The 17,213-nt window shown below is 40.6% G+C and overlaps 1 protein-coding gene across 1 annotated transcript in view; it reads right to left on the minus strand.

Annotated features, from left to right (window-relative positions):
• Positions 1-17,213, minus strand: part of PRKCZ (protein kinase C zeta) — a 283,121-nt gene that overhangs the window by 191,377 nt on the left and 74,531 nt on the right. Inside the window, exons 4-5 of the mRNA XM_056543983.1 lie at positions 4,495-4,584; positions 438-488 (exon numbers count right to left, since the gene is read on the minus strand). Coding sequence (XP_056399958.1) covers positions 438-488; positions 4,495-4,584 — 141 coding nt within the window. The remainder of the gene's footprint in view (positions 1-437; positions 489-4,494; positions 4,585-17,213) is intronic.

A 17,213-nucleotide genomic window follows, 5' to 3' on the forward strand; every position in this document is an offset into this window, starting at 1 on the left:
GCCAAGGGCATATATAAAGTGCAAGTGCAATATAACGTAACACTGGATGAAGCCATATGGCAGTGAATGATAAACAGGTACATACTACAGTGCGTAAATAGAGGTGCTAGAAGTCCCAGGATGCCACCACCCCTACACGTGTTTCGGTCCACTGACCTTCTTCCGGGGGTCCACCGGACGAAGGTCAGTGGACCGAAGCACCTTTTATTCATCAATATTTGAGTAGCTCCTTTTTCTTTGGGTATTGTACACTATATTGGCATTTTCATTTTATACCTGTGGGATGTTCTGTTATATATTAGTCTACACTTTATATGTTGTTTATTTTCACTTAGTGATTTGTATCGTGTTGCCAATTTTAATGTAGCACCTTTAATTTAGGATAACTTTACATGTGTAATTGCGATAAAACAAGCAGAAATCAGTTAGTTACTCACTGTCTTCTCCAGGACAAGTCAAACCTGGCTTTTCTGGTATGCTTGGAAATACTAAAAAACAAAAAACATAGGTCAGGTTTATAGAAAATAGAACAAATGATACATTGTGCTTGTTATCCAATTCACTGCTATGATGTCATTGTACCTATATGGGGATCCTGTCCCTGTGGCTCACAGGCTGCAGGCCAGAAGAGAGAGATGGAAGCTTCATTCATCGTGGGAACAAGACTAGCAGAGTATTGATTTTTCTTTTTGACCACAATGGGCAGTATTATAAGATGGAGGAGCACAAAGGGCAATGTTACTATAGGAGGGCATAGGGGACATAACTATTGTATGGGGTCATCATTACTACACTGTTCCAAAAAAATAAAGGGAATACTTAAACAACACAATGTAACTCCAAGTCAATCACACTTCTGTGAAATCCCACTGTCCACTCAGGAAGCAACACTGATTGACAATCAATTTCACATGCTGCTGTGCAAATGGAACAGACAACAGGTGGAAATTATAGGCAATTAGCAAGACACCCCACAATAAAGGAGTGATTCTGCAGGTGGTGACCACAGACCACTTCTCAGTTCCTATGCTTCCTTGCTGATGTTTTGGCCACTTTTGAAAGCTGGTGGTGCTTTCACTCTAGTGGTAGCATGAGACCGAGTCTACAACCCACACAAGTGGCTCAGGTAGTGCAGCTCATCCAGGATGGCCCATCAATGCGAGCTGAGACAAGAAAGTTTGCTGTGTCTGTAAGCGTATTGTGCAGAGCATGGAGGTGCTACCAAGAGACAGGCCAGTACATCAGGACACGTGGAGGAGGCCGTAGGAGGGCAACAACTCAGCAGCAGGACCGCTACCTCCGCAATTTGTGCAAGAGCCCTGCAAAATGACCACCAGCAGGCCACAAATGTGCATGTATCCACTCAAACGGTCAGAAAGAGACTACATGAGGGTGGTATGAGGGCCCTACGTCCACAGTTGGGGGTTGTTCTTACAGCCCAACACCGTGCAAGACATTTGGCATTTGCCAGAGAACACCAAGATTGGCAAATTCGCCACTGGAGCCCTGTGATCTTCACAGATGAAAGCAGGTTCACACTGAGCACATGTGACAGACATGACAGAGTCTGGAGACGCCGTGGAAAACGTTCTGCCTGCAACATCCTCCAGCATGACTGGTTTGGTGGTGGGTCAGTAATGGTGTGGCGTGGCATTTCTTTGGGGGGGGGGGCCGCACAGCCCTCCACATGCTTGCCAGAGGTAGCCTAAATGCCATTAGGTACCAAGATGAGATCCTCAAAACCCTTGTTAAACCATATGCTGGTGCAGTTGGCCCTGGGTTCCTCGTAATGCAAGACAATGCTAGACCTCATGTGGCTAGAATGTGTCAGCGGTTCCTGCAAGAGGAAGGCATTGATGCTATGGACTGGCCCACCCGTTCCCCAGACCTGAATCCAATTGAGCACATCTGGGACATCATGTCTCACTCCATCCACTCCATGCTCCTGATGAACCACAGACTGTTCATCAGGAGCATGCCCAGGCGTTGTGGAGAGGTCATACGGGCACGTGGAGGCCATACACACTGCTGAGCCTCATTTTGACTTGTTTTAAAGGACATTACATCAAAGTTGGATCAGCCTATAGTGTGATTTTCCACTTTGATTTTTAGTGTGACTCCATATCCAGACCTCCATGGGTTGATAAATTTGATCTCCATTGATAATTTTTGTGTGATTTTCTTGTCTATGAAAAGACGAAAGTATTTCATACAATTAGTTCATTCATTCAGATCTAGGATGTGTTATCTTAGTGTTCCCTTTATTTTTTTGAACAGTGTATGAGGAAACTGTTTCATACTGTGGGGAGTCCGACTGCTGGGGCCCCCTGCGATCTTCTGTATGGGGACTGGTTACTCACTGCGATTGGGCCCCCACTCTTGGAGACTGGTTCAGTGATTGCCTGCTCAGCAAATTACAGTAAAGCCGATGATTTGCTGAGCGGAAGTGACTACTTCCCATCTCAGAGGGTGGGTGGCATGAGCATAGCGAGTCGGACTGTCCCACAATCAGACATGTATCCTCTATCCTGTGGATTGGAAATATGTTCTATTTCCCCAGAGTACCCCTTTTAAAGGACAACAAACTATACAGTCCTGACATCAAAACAAAATCTCTAAACATGACCAATACAGTATGAAGACCTGCTTCCATATGCTTACAAGAAAAATGGTGCCAGTATATTGTATGGTATAATGAACATGCCAGTCTGTATCAAAATTCTTTACTGGACCAGAGAGGCAAGACAATCATGACACACAAGTGTTCTAAAGTATCTTTTGGAGAACAAAAGTTTGATGTCAATGTGTTCTAGTCTACTTTAGAAGGTCCTTTAGTTAGAAAGACATTAAACTCAAGAGTGGCCAAAGCTCTCTCCAGATTTTAGTTATATAAACCCATTCTGAATATGTATATCTACATAAATATTTCTTTAAACATCAAATTAAAAAATCTGAATGTTTAAAAAAAATATATACAACTGTAAACCTTCCATGAAGTTATTTGGGGAAAAAACTGAACATTTATATGGTTTTTAAAACATTACACCTCTATTTCAGTTATGAAAATGATCACAAAATAAATACGAAAGGGGAGGGTTACACAAGTCGTAAAACGTACGGCACAGAATAAAATGTGCAAATTATTTTTGGTTCTGAACTTTTGAGCGTATATACAGTAGGCATATAGTTGGCATAAGGAAAAAGTGTCCAGTCTGCCTGGCAAGTTTCTGCTTAATACAGAGACATCGGCACCAGCTAAGGATATGTGATGTAATCTCCACTATTTTAAGCAACTCATTTCAGTTCAGGCATCCTATATCACTATTGATAAATCTCCTCCATTGTGTATATTTCTTTGTGATGCACACTGAAAGGCACAAACATGGAGATGAGATTTGTCTGCAGAACATGAACAGTAGTAATTACATATGCAGCAGATGTTGAACAATGCCAAAAGCAAAAGTATAAATCTTCTCTCTGCAAATAATCTAAAGGATGTGTGGCAGAAAAACAGGCTCCTAGCTCTCTGTGTGCTGAATAGATAATGAATTGTTCCTACACTTAAAAAAAAAAAAAAAAAAAAAAAATGAAGATCTTTTTCAATATACTCCTTGTAAAAAGCGACTAATGCGTTTCGAGAGCAGTGTTATTTTAACATACCAAAAGTATTTTAGCCCCCACCCCATGGTTTCTGCTCTTCCCTGCAAATACATTTTCAATACCAAAGAGTGACCTGGTTTTACTTAGTTTTACTTTCAAAAGCATGAAATTCCACTTGTTACTTGCTCACTATCATTTTGGCTATGACAAACTCAGCTGCTTTGAAGTATTATAACAATTTATGGCTGTTTGAAAAAAAAAAATCCTAGACATGTGATGCAAGAAGAAAACTGATCCCTGATTTTGTGCATCACAAAACTAAAGTCATAATGGCCAACTTACTGTGCGACTGAATTCACCATCATCAGTACAGATTCATTAATACTGTACACATTATATTTCTCACAGAAGAATATAGAGATGTTAAAGTTAATGGCTCAATATGGTCACTGATCTACTCACCTTCCGGGGTGCCGAAAAAAAAAAAAAAAGTGGGTTCAAATAATCTGTCTAATTTGTACGTTGACATGAAGGAAAATGTGTCAGTTAATCCATTGGAATAGAGCAGGAAAACATTAAAGCCTAGACTGTTGGTGGTCTTCAGGATCGGGATGGGGACCTCTGCTATACTGGATTAATCTATCAGCTATACCACTGTACCATGCAAAGATACAACATGTTATGTTGAGGTCAGTTCAGGGTACAATATATACTATGGAAGTTATGAGATCAAAAATGTACTCCTCTGCACTTTTGAACAACCTAATGGAAAAAGTGAATCAAGGACGTTTTTCCAGTAACATGTCTAAACTGCAACATAAAGTTTCTCTACATGTTCAAGGTTTTTGGAGAAATTGTGATACTTGTAGCGAGCTAAGACAAAGAATCTCTCACCGTGAATGCTGAGACCCTCCTCTTTATATATAGAATATAATCGAAAAGCTTCTTCCAACTCCATTTGGGAAGATATAGTGCAGGGGTCACCTGGTTAAAAAAAGAAGATATGTTAAACTTAAACAAAATTTTTAAGTCTTAAGCAATTATTCTATTGCAATACATTTAATTGCAATTATTCTATTGCAATTAAATGTATTAAAATGTAAACACTAAAATATTAAATGTAAATGATATAGGTGGACTTTACCCCCCCCCCCCCCCCCTGCTGCTTCAGTCCTCTCTAGATTCAACGCTTACTGCTTTACTCTCCAACTAGTAGGGGCTTGTTGTCAGTGATCTATAGCTACATTAATGCTTTCCCACCCGATATTAAACTGCCATTTATGTTACGATGGGAAACCGATCTACACTTATCTCTAAAGATTACGGCATGGCATTCCTGTTGCACTTCTATTAGCAAAGGTAGTTGGCAGGTCTCCCTTACGGAGACCTCCTTAAGATTCTTCACAGGGCCTATTATGTCCCATATCGTTTACACCGTATGTTTCCCACTTCCTCGCCACTATGTTTCCACGACTGCCCGCGTACTGGTACTATGTATCATATTTGGTGGTTTTGTCCCCTGATTAAACGATTCTGGACCTCAGTGGTCTCTATCCTTAGAGAGATCACTGGATTCCCCTGTCCATTACAGCCTGCCTTTTTAGTCATAGGCCTAACCGTATGCCTCATAGATTGTTTCGGTTGGCACAATTTATCCTAATGGTGGCTAGGGTACATGTGGTGGGGAACTGGAAGTCCTCTACACTCTCCATAGATAGGGTGGTTGATAGTGTTAAAGGGGTACTCCGGTGCCTAGACATCTTATCCCCTATCCAAAGGATAGGTGATAAGATGCCTGATCGCGGGAGTCCCGCCGCTGGGGACCCCGGGACCTCGCACCCCATTTGTAATCAGTCCCCGGAGCGTGTTCGCTACGGGTCTGATTACCGGCGACCACACAGCCGGCGGCGTGTGACGTCACGCTCCGCCCCCTCAATGCAAGCCTATGGGAGGGGGCGTGATAGCTGAAGGAGTGGTATGTCCCTGCCTATGACATTTATCAATGTGTGAAGACATAATTTTGTGTGATTTTTCATGTTATGCCTATCAATGGGCTTTGGTATTCTTCAAAAATGTGTGTCATGCTTCACCCATGCTACACCGCCACAGATCTGCATATCCTTTTAGCCGACAATACATAAGATAATTGTAGGGCAAATGAAGATTAGGCTGACATCTCCTTCACCAGCCCGCATAAAAGTCTCATGTTAGCACTGTTGATTAAAAAAGCAGCATAGGTGCGGTGAGTTGGACAGTGTCTGGAACTTACTGCACATTAATCACCTTTTATATCAACAGAGAAGTAATGAGACTTTGATGTGGGTCTCAGTGCAGGAGGTTGAGACATGCATATAAAACAAGGGAAAAGAAGGGTGAAAGGAGTGGAAAAGCAAGACGAACCAAGGCACTGATGCCACTGGGGAACACCACTTTGACTCTATATAAAAGATATAAAGTGAAATAATTTCTGTTTTGACCACACGGACAAAACTATTACAGTACTTACTATGTTGTACAAGCAGCTATTTCTGATTCCTAGATTCTCTTTACAGTTAAATATGGCTCACAAGGTACAAAAGGTTAGTGACCTTTGCTATAAAATGCCCAGACAAATACACGCCTTGACAAAAAAAAAACCCTGAGTAGAAATTTTAAAATCACAAGTCTTGGCAGGCAGATGTAAGGGATTATAGGTGAGGTCTAATTAGACACCAGGTATTGTCACAAGAGGGTACAAAATTGCTTCCCCCACTGCCAAATAAAAAAAGACTGAGGCTACTTTTGTGTAGTTTACCTCTTGAGAGATTGTTGAATGCCAGACATGCCTCTATGACTCACACAAAAGACATTGGGGGAGATTTCTTTCATTTCTAAAAAGGCCTCTGGAAAAAAAAAAAAAAAAAAAAAAAACGATCCGATTGGTTGCTATGGGCAACTGAGCAACTTTTCTTCTAGACAGGTTTTGATAAATCTCCCCCATTGGACAAACTTTGAGAAGTGGTGAATTATTGGACACAGAAGCAGGATGGTGATTTTTAAACACTGCTCTTTTTCTAGGCCGTTCTGGACGGCCCAGAAAGACTACGAGTAGAGAAGATAGTTTGCTCTGTCAACAAGCACGAGCAGCTCCAACAGTTTCCTTGTCCACCATCCAGCACACCCACACCATTTCCAGGTGCTTAGAACAAAGAAATTTGGTTTGCAACTGGCATTTTTCAGCAGAAAAACACTCACCCACACACAGCAATGGACTTCCCAGAAACTTCTTTACCAGATTGAAACACTTCCTTGGCAGGCCAAGTCGCCAGATTTATCCCCAATTGAGTATTTATTAGAACAACCCCCCTTCCTTTACCATCAGGGACAATATGTTTAAAAATCTATAAGACTATGGCATGTTATCAACAGCTTTTATTGTTGACTGAACTGTTACCATGCATCTACCCAGTTCTAACCACTCTACAAAGCGTAGCATTGCATTCTAGGTCTCAGTCAATAGCAAAGATACAAATTGGGTCTTAATAGCAAAGACCTTGACCAATGATAACTGGGAGGGAACTCCAGAATGAAAGTGGTACTCTGCCCCTAGAAATCTTATCCCCTGTCTAAGGATAGGGGATAAGATATCTGATCACTGGGGTCCCACCAATGGGGACCCCTGCAATCCTGCAGCCCCTAGTTATCTGCAGCACGGAGCCGAAGTTTGCTCCGTGCCTGATGACTCACTATACAGGGCCGGTGGATTGTGATGTCATGGCCCCACCCCCTTGTGACACCACATCATGCCCCCTTAATGCAGGTCTATGGGAGGGGGCGTGACTGAGGCCAAGTAGAATTGCCAAGAATAACCTTTAGGAGTTCATATCTGCTTTGGAAGCTTGCTTCAGAGCCTCCTTGGAGGAGTCCATCATATTTGACAGAAAAAAAAAAAAATCTTTTTGCATGCATATGCAACTTTTTTTTTTTACACTTCAAAATGCATGGCGCCAAGAGAGAACCCAACAGATCCAACTGTAAGTCAGAATGTCTCTGATGATGAGCATGTATGCAATAACAACCTTCACTACAAGATAAGAGGAATGTTTCTCAAATAGTTACGTACATGAATACTATATGTGAGCTGTAAAATGATTATGCTATATAAGTTGCAAAAGATTTGTTGTAATAGGTGGTGAATGGTTCTTGGAAAGGCTGCATTGGGAAAACTAGAGATAAAACAAAGTAACAGGGCTGGGTTCTTTTAATAGAGTAGAACATAAAGAATGACTAGTGTCAGTAGAGAAGTCATAAAATATTCCTACCGACTGACTTGTTCACAAAACTGTTTATGTATTAGCATTGAATACAATCAGCACAAGACTGATTAACCAGTAACAGTGGGACCTTGACCAATGAATAACTGGGAGTGAACTTCAGTATAAGATTCTTCAACAGGTAACAAGCTGATGGAAAAGGCGATTGCACTGTACATGGCAGCTTGGATGATAGGAAAGACTTTATGGAGAGATATGTAGTCATAGCACCTTTACCTGTATGTTGGCCAAAAAAGTAGTATAAATGTTATGGACTTCTGTTATTTTTCAACCTCAAAGATTGGATAATTGAATCATTTCATTATCGTTTCATTTGAGCCGAAGCCAGCACAGATGTATTTAAAAACATTTTAGCAGATGTTTGTTTTTATTCTTAGGCTAGGTTAACACATAGTGGGGAATTTATCATACATTTTATGCTCGTTTTTGCGCAAACCTCCTAAGTAAACAAAAAAAAAAGGGGGGGGGGGGGATTTGGCCTCCCCAGCATATTTATTATAGTCCATGTAAGTAACTATTAGAGATGAGCGAACTTACAGTAATTCAATTAGTCACAAACTTCTCAGCTCGGCAGTTGCTGACTTTAGCCTGTATAAATTAGTTCAGCTTTCAGGTGCTCCGGTGGGCTGGGAAAGGTGGATACAGTCCTAGGAAAGAGTCTCCAGCCCACCGAAGAACCTGAAATCTGAACTAATTTATACAGAGAAGACGATTCTTGGGGACGGACGGACGGAGGCAGGTGAGAGGAACTCCGGTCGCCAACTTGGCTGATCTGATTCCTGCGGCCGTGCTGCGGGTGATCAGATCAGCCACTTAAAGCGCCACATTGCCGCAGATGCTGTGATCTGTATTGAGGGGTTAATGGTGGACATCTGTATTGAGGGGTTAATGGCGGACATCTGTATTGAGGGGTTAATGGCGGACATGTATAGAACGTAAATGTACGTCCTGATGTGCCAAGTCCCAGCAAATCAGGACTAAAATTTACATTCTATGGAGGAGAATTACAAAACCTATCCAGAGGAAAAGTTGTGAGTTGCCCATAGCAACCAACAAGATTGTGTATTTCATTTTTCAAAGGCATTTTAAAAATGAAAGGAACAATTTATTGGTTGCTATGGGCAACTCAGCAACTTATCCTCTGGACAGGTTTGGATAAATCTCCCCCTATGTCCTTAAGGGGTTAATAAATGTGGTGCATGTACACATTACCACCATTAAAAAAAAAAAGGTAGAAAAAACAAACAAAAAAAAAAACAAGCAAACATACACCTACACAACCCTTCATACATGTCCCCCAGAATCCTCAAAGTGCCCTCACCTGATGTCTAAAGGAGAAGCTAATCTTAGCAAATGTAAAAGGACATCTACAATTACATACTGTAGAGTGGTGCAACACAGTCAGTACATGGACTTTAGTAATACAGGTGTTTCACCAGTGAAATGCCCATTCTGGTTGGTCTGTTCTTGTAGCCAATGACACGGGTTACAGATCTGGACTGTCTGTAGCATTGTATGTTGAGCTTGCTTTCAAGTTACAATGGCCCAGCAAAGACTATTATATACTGAAAATATCATAGCCTTAGGCTATTGTAAGTTGTAGAACCACTGTAAGTATGTATGCAATAGCCCACCGGCAGAACTATCCCCCCCCGTTCCAGCACCACCTCATACCTCCCTGCAATGTCGTCCCTTCTTCAACAAAAGAAAGAAGTTTGTTTGCATCCCATGCTGTCTGAGGTTAGTGCTCCGATCTTTCTCACCTGATGGTGATTGTATGGACTGTGTGTATCCGTGAGCACCCCAGACCTAGATGCATTGCCGAATCTAGTGGCTTGGACTTTGCTGAGCAAGGAGTGTCACAGGCTGAATAAATCTAGACGGTGCCCAGTTACTATTTTCTTTATATGGAATTTTTTTTTTATATGTTATAGTTATATATATATATACATACACACATTTTGTAATTGGGTTCTCTTAAAAACAATTTAAACTTTATTGTGTTTTATGTGTGAGATTCTTCCTAGGATTCCCTTTTTAAGTGATTTCGGACTCACGCCAGCCTTGTGGCTGAGTCCGAAATCTCACTCAGCGCAGCTCCCCACCTGTCAGACAGGCGGGAGCGAGCGCTGTGCACACATCCACGCCGGGTGCGCTCCTGACTCTGCCGGCCAGCGGCGTCTTCAGGCTCCTCATGCTGACAAGGAGAGCCAGCGCGTGCTGGCCGAGAGTCAATGGAGCGCATCTCATGAAGATAGAAGGATCGTTTAGATAGAAGGAAGAAGGGCGGAAGCCAGACGGCAAGGCTTCACATAACTTTGTGCCTGCCAGGAACGCCCACTTCCTCCCCTCTCACAAGCTCCTAACTGAGCTACCGAAGATGAAGATAAAAAAAAGGTATTTATAGGGGTGTTTACAATTGAAATAAACACTAGGATAGATATAGTTAGAGACAGGGAAAGATGTGGAGGGGGATTAGGGAAAGTTTAATTCATAATAGGTACTCTAACACTGCAAAAAAAAAATATTAAAAAAAGTTAAGATCATTTAACCCCTTCTCTAATAAAAAGTGTGAATCACCCCCCTTTTCCCATAAAAAAAAAAAAAAGTAAAAACTAAACACGTGGTATTGTCGTGTGCAAAAATGTCAGAATTTTAAAAATATATCGTTGGTTAAACCGCAGTCGATGGCGCATGCGGCAAAAAATTCCATAGTAAAAAATAGTGTATTTTTGGTCACTTTGTATATCATGAAAAAATGAATAAAAAACAATCAAAAAGTCTGATCAATACAAAAATGGTACCGCTAAAACTTTAGATCACGGCACAAAAAAATTTGCCCTCATACCGCCATATACGCAAAAAAAATAAAGTTATAGGGGTCAGAAGATGATCATTTTAAACATATAAATGTTCACGCATGTAGTTATTTTTTCCAGAAGTGATACAAAATCAAACCTATGTAAGTAGGGTATAATTTTTTTTTTTCTTTCAATAGTTTTTTATTGAATTTTACCAAAATAGAAAAACAAACATGTATAAAAGACAGACGCAGCTGTCAACAAAAACAGCGAACATTTGATTACTGCATATAGGAAGACTTGATTGTCGATTCAATTTTACATATAAGATAGGCAGTTGTTTAGCCAAACCAAAAGGAAAACAGAAATAAAAGACTAAAGTAAAATAAATAAAAATAAAGGAAATATAACATCTCCGAGATAACTTACGTAGTAGAATGCGTGCGTACTGTAGGAGGATAATTAGGGTTTAAGTAGGGTATCATTTTAATCGTATGGACCTACAGAATAAAGGGGAGGTGTCATTTTAACCGAAAAATGTACTGTGTAGAAACGGAAGCCCCCAAAATGACAATTTTTTCTTCAATTTTGTCGCAATGATTTGTTTTCCCGTTTAGCCGTAGATTTTTGGGTAAAATGACTGATGTCATTACAAAGTCTAATTGGTGGCGCGAAAAATAAGCCATCATGTGGATTTTAAGGTGCAAAATTCAAAGAATTAGGATTTTTTTTAAAGGTAAGGAGGGAAAAAAGAAAGTGCAAAAACGGAAAAACTCTAAAGGGGTTAAACAACACAATGTAACTCCAAGTCAATCACACTTCTGTGAAATCACACTGTCCACTCAGAAAGCAACACTGATTGACAAGCAATTTCACATGCTGTTGTGCAAATGGAACAGACAACAGGTGGAAATTATAGGCAAATAGCAAGACACCCCCAATAAAAGATTGGTTCTGCAGGCCACTTCTCAGTTCCTATGCTTCCTGGCTGATGATTTGGTCACTTTTCAATGCTGGTGGTTCTTTCACTCTAATGGTAGCATGAGTCTATAACCCACACAAGTGGCTCAGGTAGTGCAGCTGATCCAGGAATTTCTCATCATTGCGATCTGTGGCAAGAAGGTTTGCTGTGTCTGTCAGTGTAGTTTCCAGAGCATGGAGGCGCTACCAGGAGACAGGCCAGTATATCAGGAGACGTGGAGGAGACAGTAGGAGGGCAACAACTCAGCAACAGGACCGCTACTTCCGCCTTTGTGCAAGGAGGAGCACTGCCAGAGCCCTGCAAAATGACCTCCAGCAGGCCACAAATGTTAATGTGTCCACTCAAACAGTCAGAAAGACTCCATGAGGGTGGTATGAGGGCCAGACGTCCACAGGTGGTGGTTGTTCTTACAGCCCAAAACTGTGCAGGACGTTTGGCATTTGCCAGAGAACACCAAGAATGGCAATTCACCACTGGTGCCCTGTGCTCTTCACAGATGAAAGCAGACTCACACTGAGCATGTGACAGACATGACAGTCTGAAGACACCATGGAGAACGTTCTGCTGCCTGCAACATCCACCAGCATGACCAGTTTGGCAGTGGGTCAGTAATTGTGTGGCGTGGCATCTCTTTGTGGGGCCCGCACAGCCCTCCATGTGTTTGCCAGAGGTAGCCTGACTGCCATTAGGTTGGCAGATGCTTTAGTCCAGGTCTGGGAGGACATCGCTCAGGAGACCATCCGCCACCTTATCAGGAGCATTTCCAGGTGTTGTAGGGAGGTCATACAGGCACGTGGAGGCCACACACACTACTAAGACTCATTTTGACTTGTTTTAAGGACATTACATAAAGTTGGATCAGCCTGTAGTGGGGTTTTCCACTTTGATTTTGAGTGTGACTCCATATGCAGAACCTCCATGGGTTGTTAAATTTGATTTCCATTGATAATTTTTGTGTGATTTTGTTGTCAACACATTCAACTATATAAAGGGGAAAGTATTTCATACGATTAGTTCATTCATTAAGATCTATGATGTGTTATCTTAGTGTACCCTTTATTTTTTTTTTAGAAGTGTGTGTGTGTGTATTATATATATATGTTTTTATTTTATCTTAATAAAGATGTTTTCTGGTGGGCTTAAGGTGTTATTTATAGTGCAAAAATAAAAAAAATAATTAACCCATTAACCACATGTGGAACAATTCAGATGTGATAACATCTTATTGAAGAGAATAAATGAAAGTGTTTCCCACCAGAAACAGATTTAAGTAAAAGGTTCCGCAGGAAGAGAAACTTAACCCCATTATTTAATTGAATCTCATCTTGTGTGTGAAACATTCACAGAAGACCTACATTTTATATCCAGTATTACCTGAAGTCTTCCACAGCCAATTATACATTCATTTAGTTGATGAAAATTCGTTAATCTTAAACTCGCTCTGTGACTTTACATTTTAATAAAGTTTATGGAAAAGAAAGAGAAAGTGCAAGAAAAACATTTAAATATTTGATGCTGCCATGCAGAGCTCTTAATTTAAGGACAGGGGGAATTATTTGATGGAGGACTGGAGATAACCGCTATGTGCAATGATATTAATACATTAAAGACTTAAGAGTCCTTGCTACTGTGTCTGCTTCCCAGAATAACAGTAGTCTATCTATACACACACACACATTTTTTAATACTGCGTTTTGTGTCAGAGCTAAGCTTTCACATGTATTATGAAGAGGAAATTTATTTACATACTGGTAGGACCGTTACAGAACACACACATTGCACAAAATCTGCAGCAGCGGCGGCGGCAGGAAATACGCTGAGTATCCCTCGCTCACCATACACACAAGGCTATCCGGCAGCAGCCCTATGTGTGAAGTGCGTTTAGGAGGCGGAGCAACACCGGCACACGGCCCCGCCTCCAAAACGCACTGCACACATAGGGCTGCCGCTGGAAAGCCTTGTGTGTATGGTGAGCAAGGGATACACAGCGTATTTCCTGCTGTTGCTGCAGACTTTGCGCAGTGTGAAATACGCTGCGTATATGCCAAGTGGGAACATACCCTAAATGGCCAAGTGAGGGTCTGTGCCCAAAGTGCCAGTGTCAGAACTGGAGTCACCCACCGGCATTACATGTTATCAGTCAAAAACATGGCAAATGCCCATTTAATAAAATGGATGGAGGATAAGAGCTCTGACTTGATTAATGAGACATGACTCGGTAAAACAATGTAGGATTGTAGAAATGTTGCACAACTTTTGGCAGCTATCATATCACAGCTCCTTCTGCCTATAAGTGCATAACTGTAGTCATCTAGGCATAGATGTACAACATTTGCTGAAAATGGCTACAAGCCACTTGAAAGCCTTAGGGTGTGTTCACACGTTCAGGATTTTAATAGCTATTATTGAATTCAAAGCCAAAAACAGATCATAAATAAAAAGGACATATGTAAAGGAAAGAAAGACTTCTCTTAAAATTAAATCCTGTTTTTATATTTAATAATTGCAATTAAAACCTAAATGTGTGAACCCACCCACAAGCTATGTTCCCATAATGTTTTCTCCTTTTGTTCGTGGTATACGAACATCTGCGACCAGTCAAAAAAGGTGGCCAATGTATTTGGCAGTATTCTCCCAACAGGACCACAGAGTTTAATAAACCAACATAGTCAACAAGTGACCATCTACAGTCCATTTTCCCAATGTATGTTAATTTTGTAGGAGTTAATAGTGTGGTCTGTTATGTTATTAAATGGGCACGATCACTTAAAAGTTTTATTGTCAGGGTCTGAGAGAGTGTTCAGATCCAAACAGATCACTAGAATGAGCTGGGAGAAAAGAACGCTAAGAGACAAACTTACAGCGGGGATCAAAAGTTTGGGTACCCCAGGTAAAAAAGTTTTATTAATGTGCATGAAGAAGCCAAGTAAAGATGGAAAAATCCCCAAAAGGCATCAAATTACAGATTAGACATTCTTATAATATGTCAACAAAAAAGTTAGATTTTATTTCCATCATTTACACTTTCAAAATAACAGAAAACAAAAAAAGGGCATCTGCAAAAATTGGGGACCCTGCAGAGTTAATATCTTGTACTGCCCCCTTTGGCAAGTATCATAGCTTGTAAACGCTTTTTGTACCCAGCCAAGAGTCTTTCAATTCTTGTTTGAGGTATCTTTGCCCATTCTTCCTTACAAAAGTCTTCCAGTTCTTTGAGATTTCTGGGCAGTCTGTCACGCACTGCTCTTTTAAAAGGTCTATCCATAGATTTTCAATTATGTTGAGGTCAGGAGATTGTGAAGATCATGGCAAAACCTTCAGTTTACGCCTCTTGATGCAATCCCTCGTGGATTTCGAGGTGTGCTTAGGATCATTATCCATTTTTAGAAGCCATCCTCTCTAACTTCCGCTTTTTCACAGATGTCATCAAGTTAGCATCCAAAATTTTCAGAAATTTTATTGAATCCATTTTTCCTTCTACTCGTGAGATGTTCCCTGTGCCACTGGCTACAATACAACCCCAAAGCATGATTGATCCACCCCCATGCTTAACAGTTGGACAGAGGTTCTTTTCATTAAATTCTGTTCCCCTTTTTCTCCAAACGTACCTTTGCTCATTCCAGCCAAAAGTTCAATTTTAAGCTCATCAGTCCACAGAACTTGTTTCCATAATGCATTAGGCTTGTCTATTTGTTCATTTGCAAAGTCCAAACGCTGATTTTTGTGGTGAGGATAGAAGAGGTTTTCTTATGATGTCTCTTCCATGAAGACCATATTTGTACAAGTAATTTACTTTCAGGTATCAAAAGTCAGCCTGCTTTCAGTATGGCTTTTAAAGAGGAAGCAGCACATGCGTGGTGGTGGAAAGGGCCAGCACTTCATTTACATATTTGTAACCAAAAAATAATAATAAAAAAAGTAAACAGCGTCACCAGTGTTATTAGCCTGTTCCAACAGGTTACTGCGGGTGAAGCTGGTGACAAATTTATTTAACTCCTTAAGGACTGAGCCCTTTTTCACCATAAGGACTGAGCCTTTTTTTTTTTTTGCAATTCTGACCACTGTCACTTTATGCATTAACCCCTTAAGGACGCAGGACGTAAATGTACGTCCTGGTGCGGTGGTACTTAACGCACCAGGACATACATTTACGTCCTAAGCATAACCGCGGGCATCGGAGCGATGCCCGTGTCATGCACGGCTGATCCCGGCTGCTGATCGCAGCCAGGGACCCGCCGGCAATGGCCGACGCCCACGATCTCGCGGGCGTCCGCCATTAACCCCTCAGGTGCCGGGATCAATAGAGATCCCGGCATCTGCGGCAGTGCGCGATTTGAATGAATGATCGGATCGCCCGCAGCGCTGCTGCGGGGATCCGATCATTCATAACGCCGCACGGAGGTCCCCTCTCCTTCCTCCGTGCGGCTCCCGGCGTCTCGTGCTCTGGTCTGTGATTGAGCAGACCAGAGTAGGAGATGACCGATAACACTGATCTGTTCTATGTCCTATACATAGAACAGATCAGTATTAGCAATCATGGTATTGCTATGAATAGTCCCCTATGGGGACTATTCAAGTGTAAAAAAAAATGTAAAAGTAAAAGTAAAAAAAAAGTGAAAAATCCCCTCCCCCAATAAAAAAGTAAAACGTCAGTTTTTTCCTATTTTACCCCCAAAAAGCGTAAAAAAATTTTTTTATAGACATATTTGGTATCGCCGTGTGCGTAAATGTCCGAACTATTAAAATAAAATGTTAATGATCCCGTACGGTTAACGGCGTGAACGAAAAAAAAAAAGTCCAAAATTCCTACTTTTTAATACATTTTATTAAAAAAAAATTATAAAAAAATGTATTAAAAGTTTTTTATATGCATATGTGGTATCAAAAAAAGTACAGATCATGGCGCAAAAAATTAGCCCCCATACCGCCGCTTATACGGAAAAATAAAAAAGTTATAGGTCATCAAAATAAAGGGATTATAAACGTACTAATTTGGTTAAAAAGTTTGTGATTTTTTTTAAGCGCAACAATAATATAAAAGTATGTAATAATGGGTATCATTTTAATTGTATTGACCCTCAGAATAAAGAACACACCTCATTTTTACCATAAATTGTACGGCGTGAAAACGAAACCTTCCAAAATTAGCAAAATTGCGTTTTTCGTTTTAATTTCCCCACAAAAATAGTGTTTTTTGGTTGCGCCATACATTTTATGATATAATGAGTTATGTCATTACAAAGGACAACTGGTCGCGCAAAAAACAAGCCCTCATACTAGTCTGTGGATGAAAATATAAAAGTTATGATTTTTAGAAGGCGAGGAGGAAAAAATTAAAACGTAAAAATTAAATTGTCTGAGTCCTTAAGGCCAAAATGGGCTGAGTCCTTAAGGGGTTAAAGGGGTATTCCAGGAAAAAACTTTTTTTTTTTTTTTTTTTTTTTTATCAACTGGCTCCAAAAAATTAAACAGATTTGTAAATTATTTCTATAAAAAAAATCTTAATCCTTTCAATAA

The sequence above is a fragment of the Hyla sarda genome, chromosome 10 (assembly GCF_029499605.1).
Source record: "Hyla sarda isolate aHylSar1 chromosome 10, aHylSar1.hap1, whole genome shotgun sequence".
NCBI classification, from domain to species: domain Eukaryota; kingdom Metazoa; phylum Chordata; class Amphibia; order Anura; family Hylidae; genus Hyla; species Hyla sarda.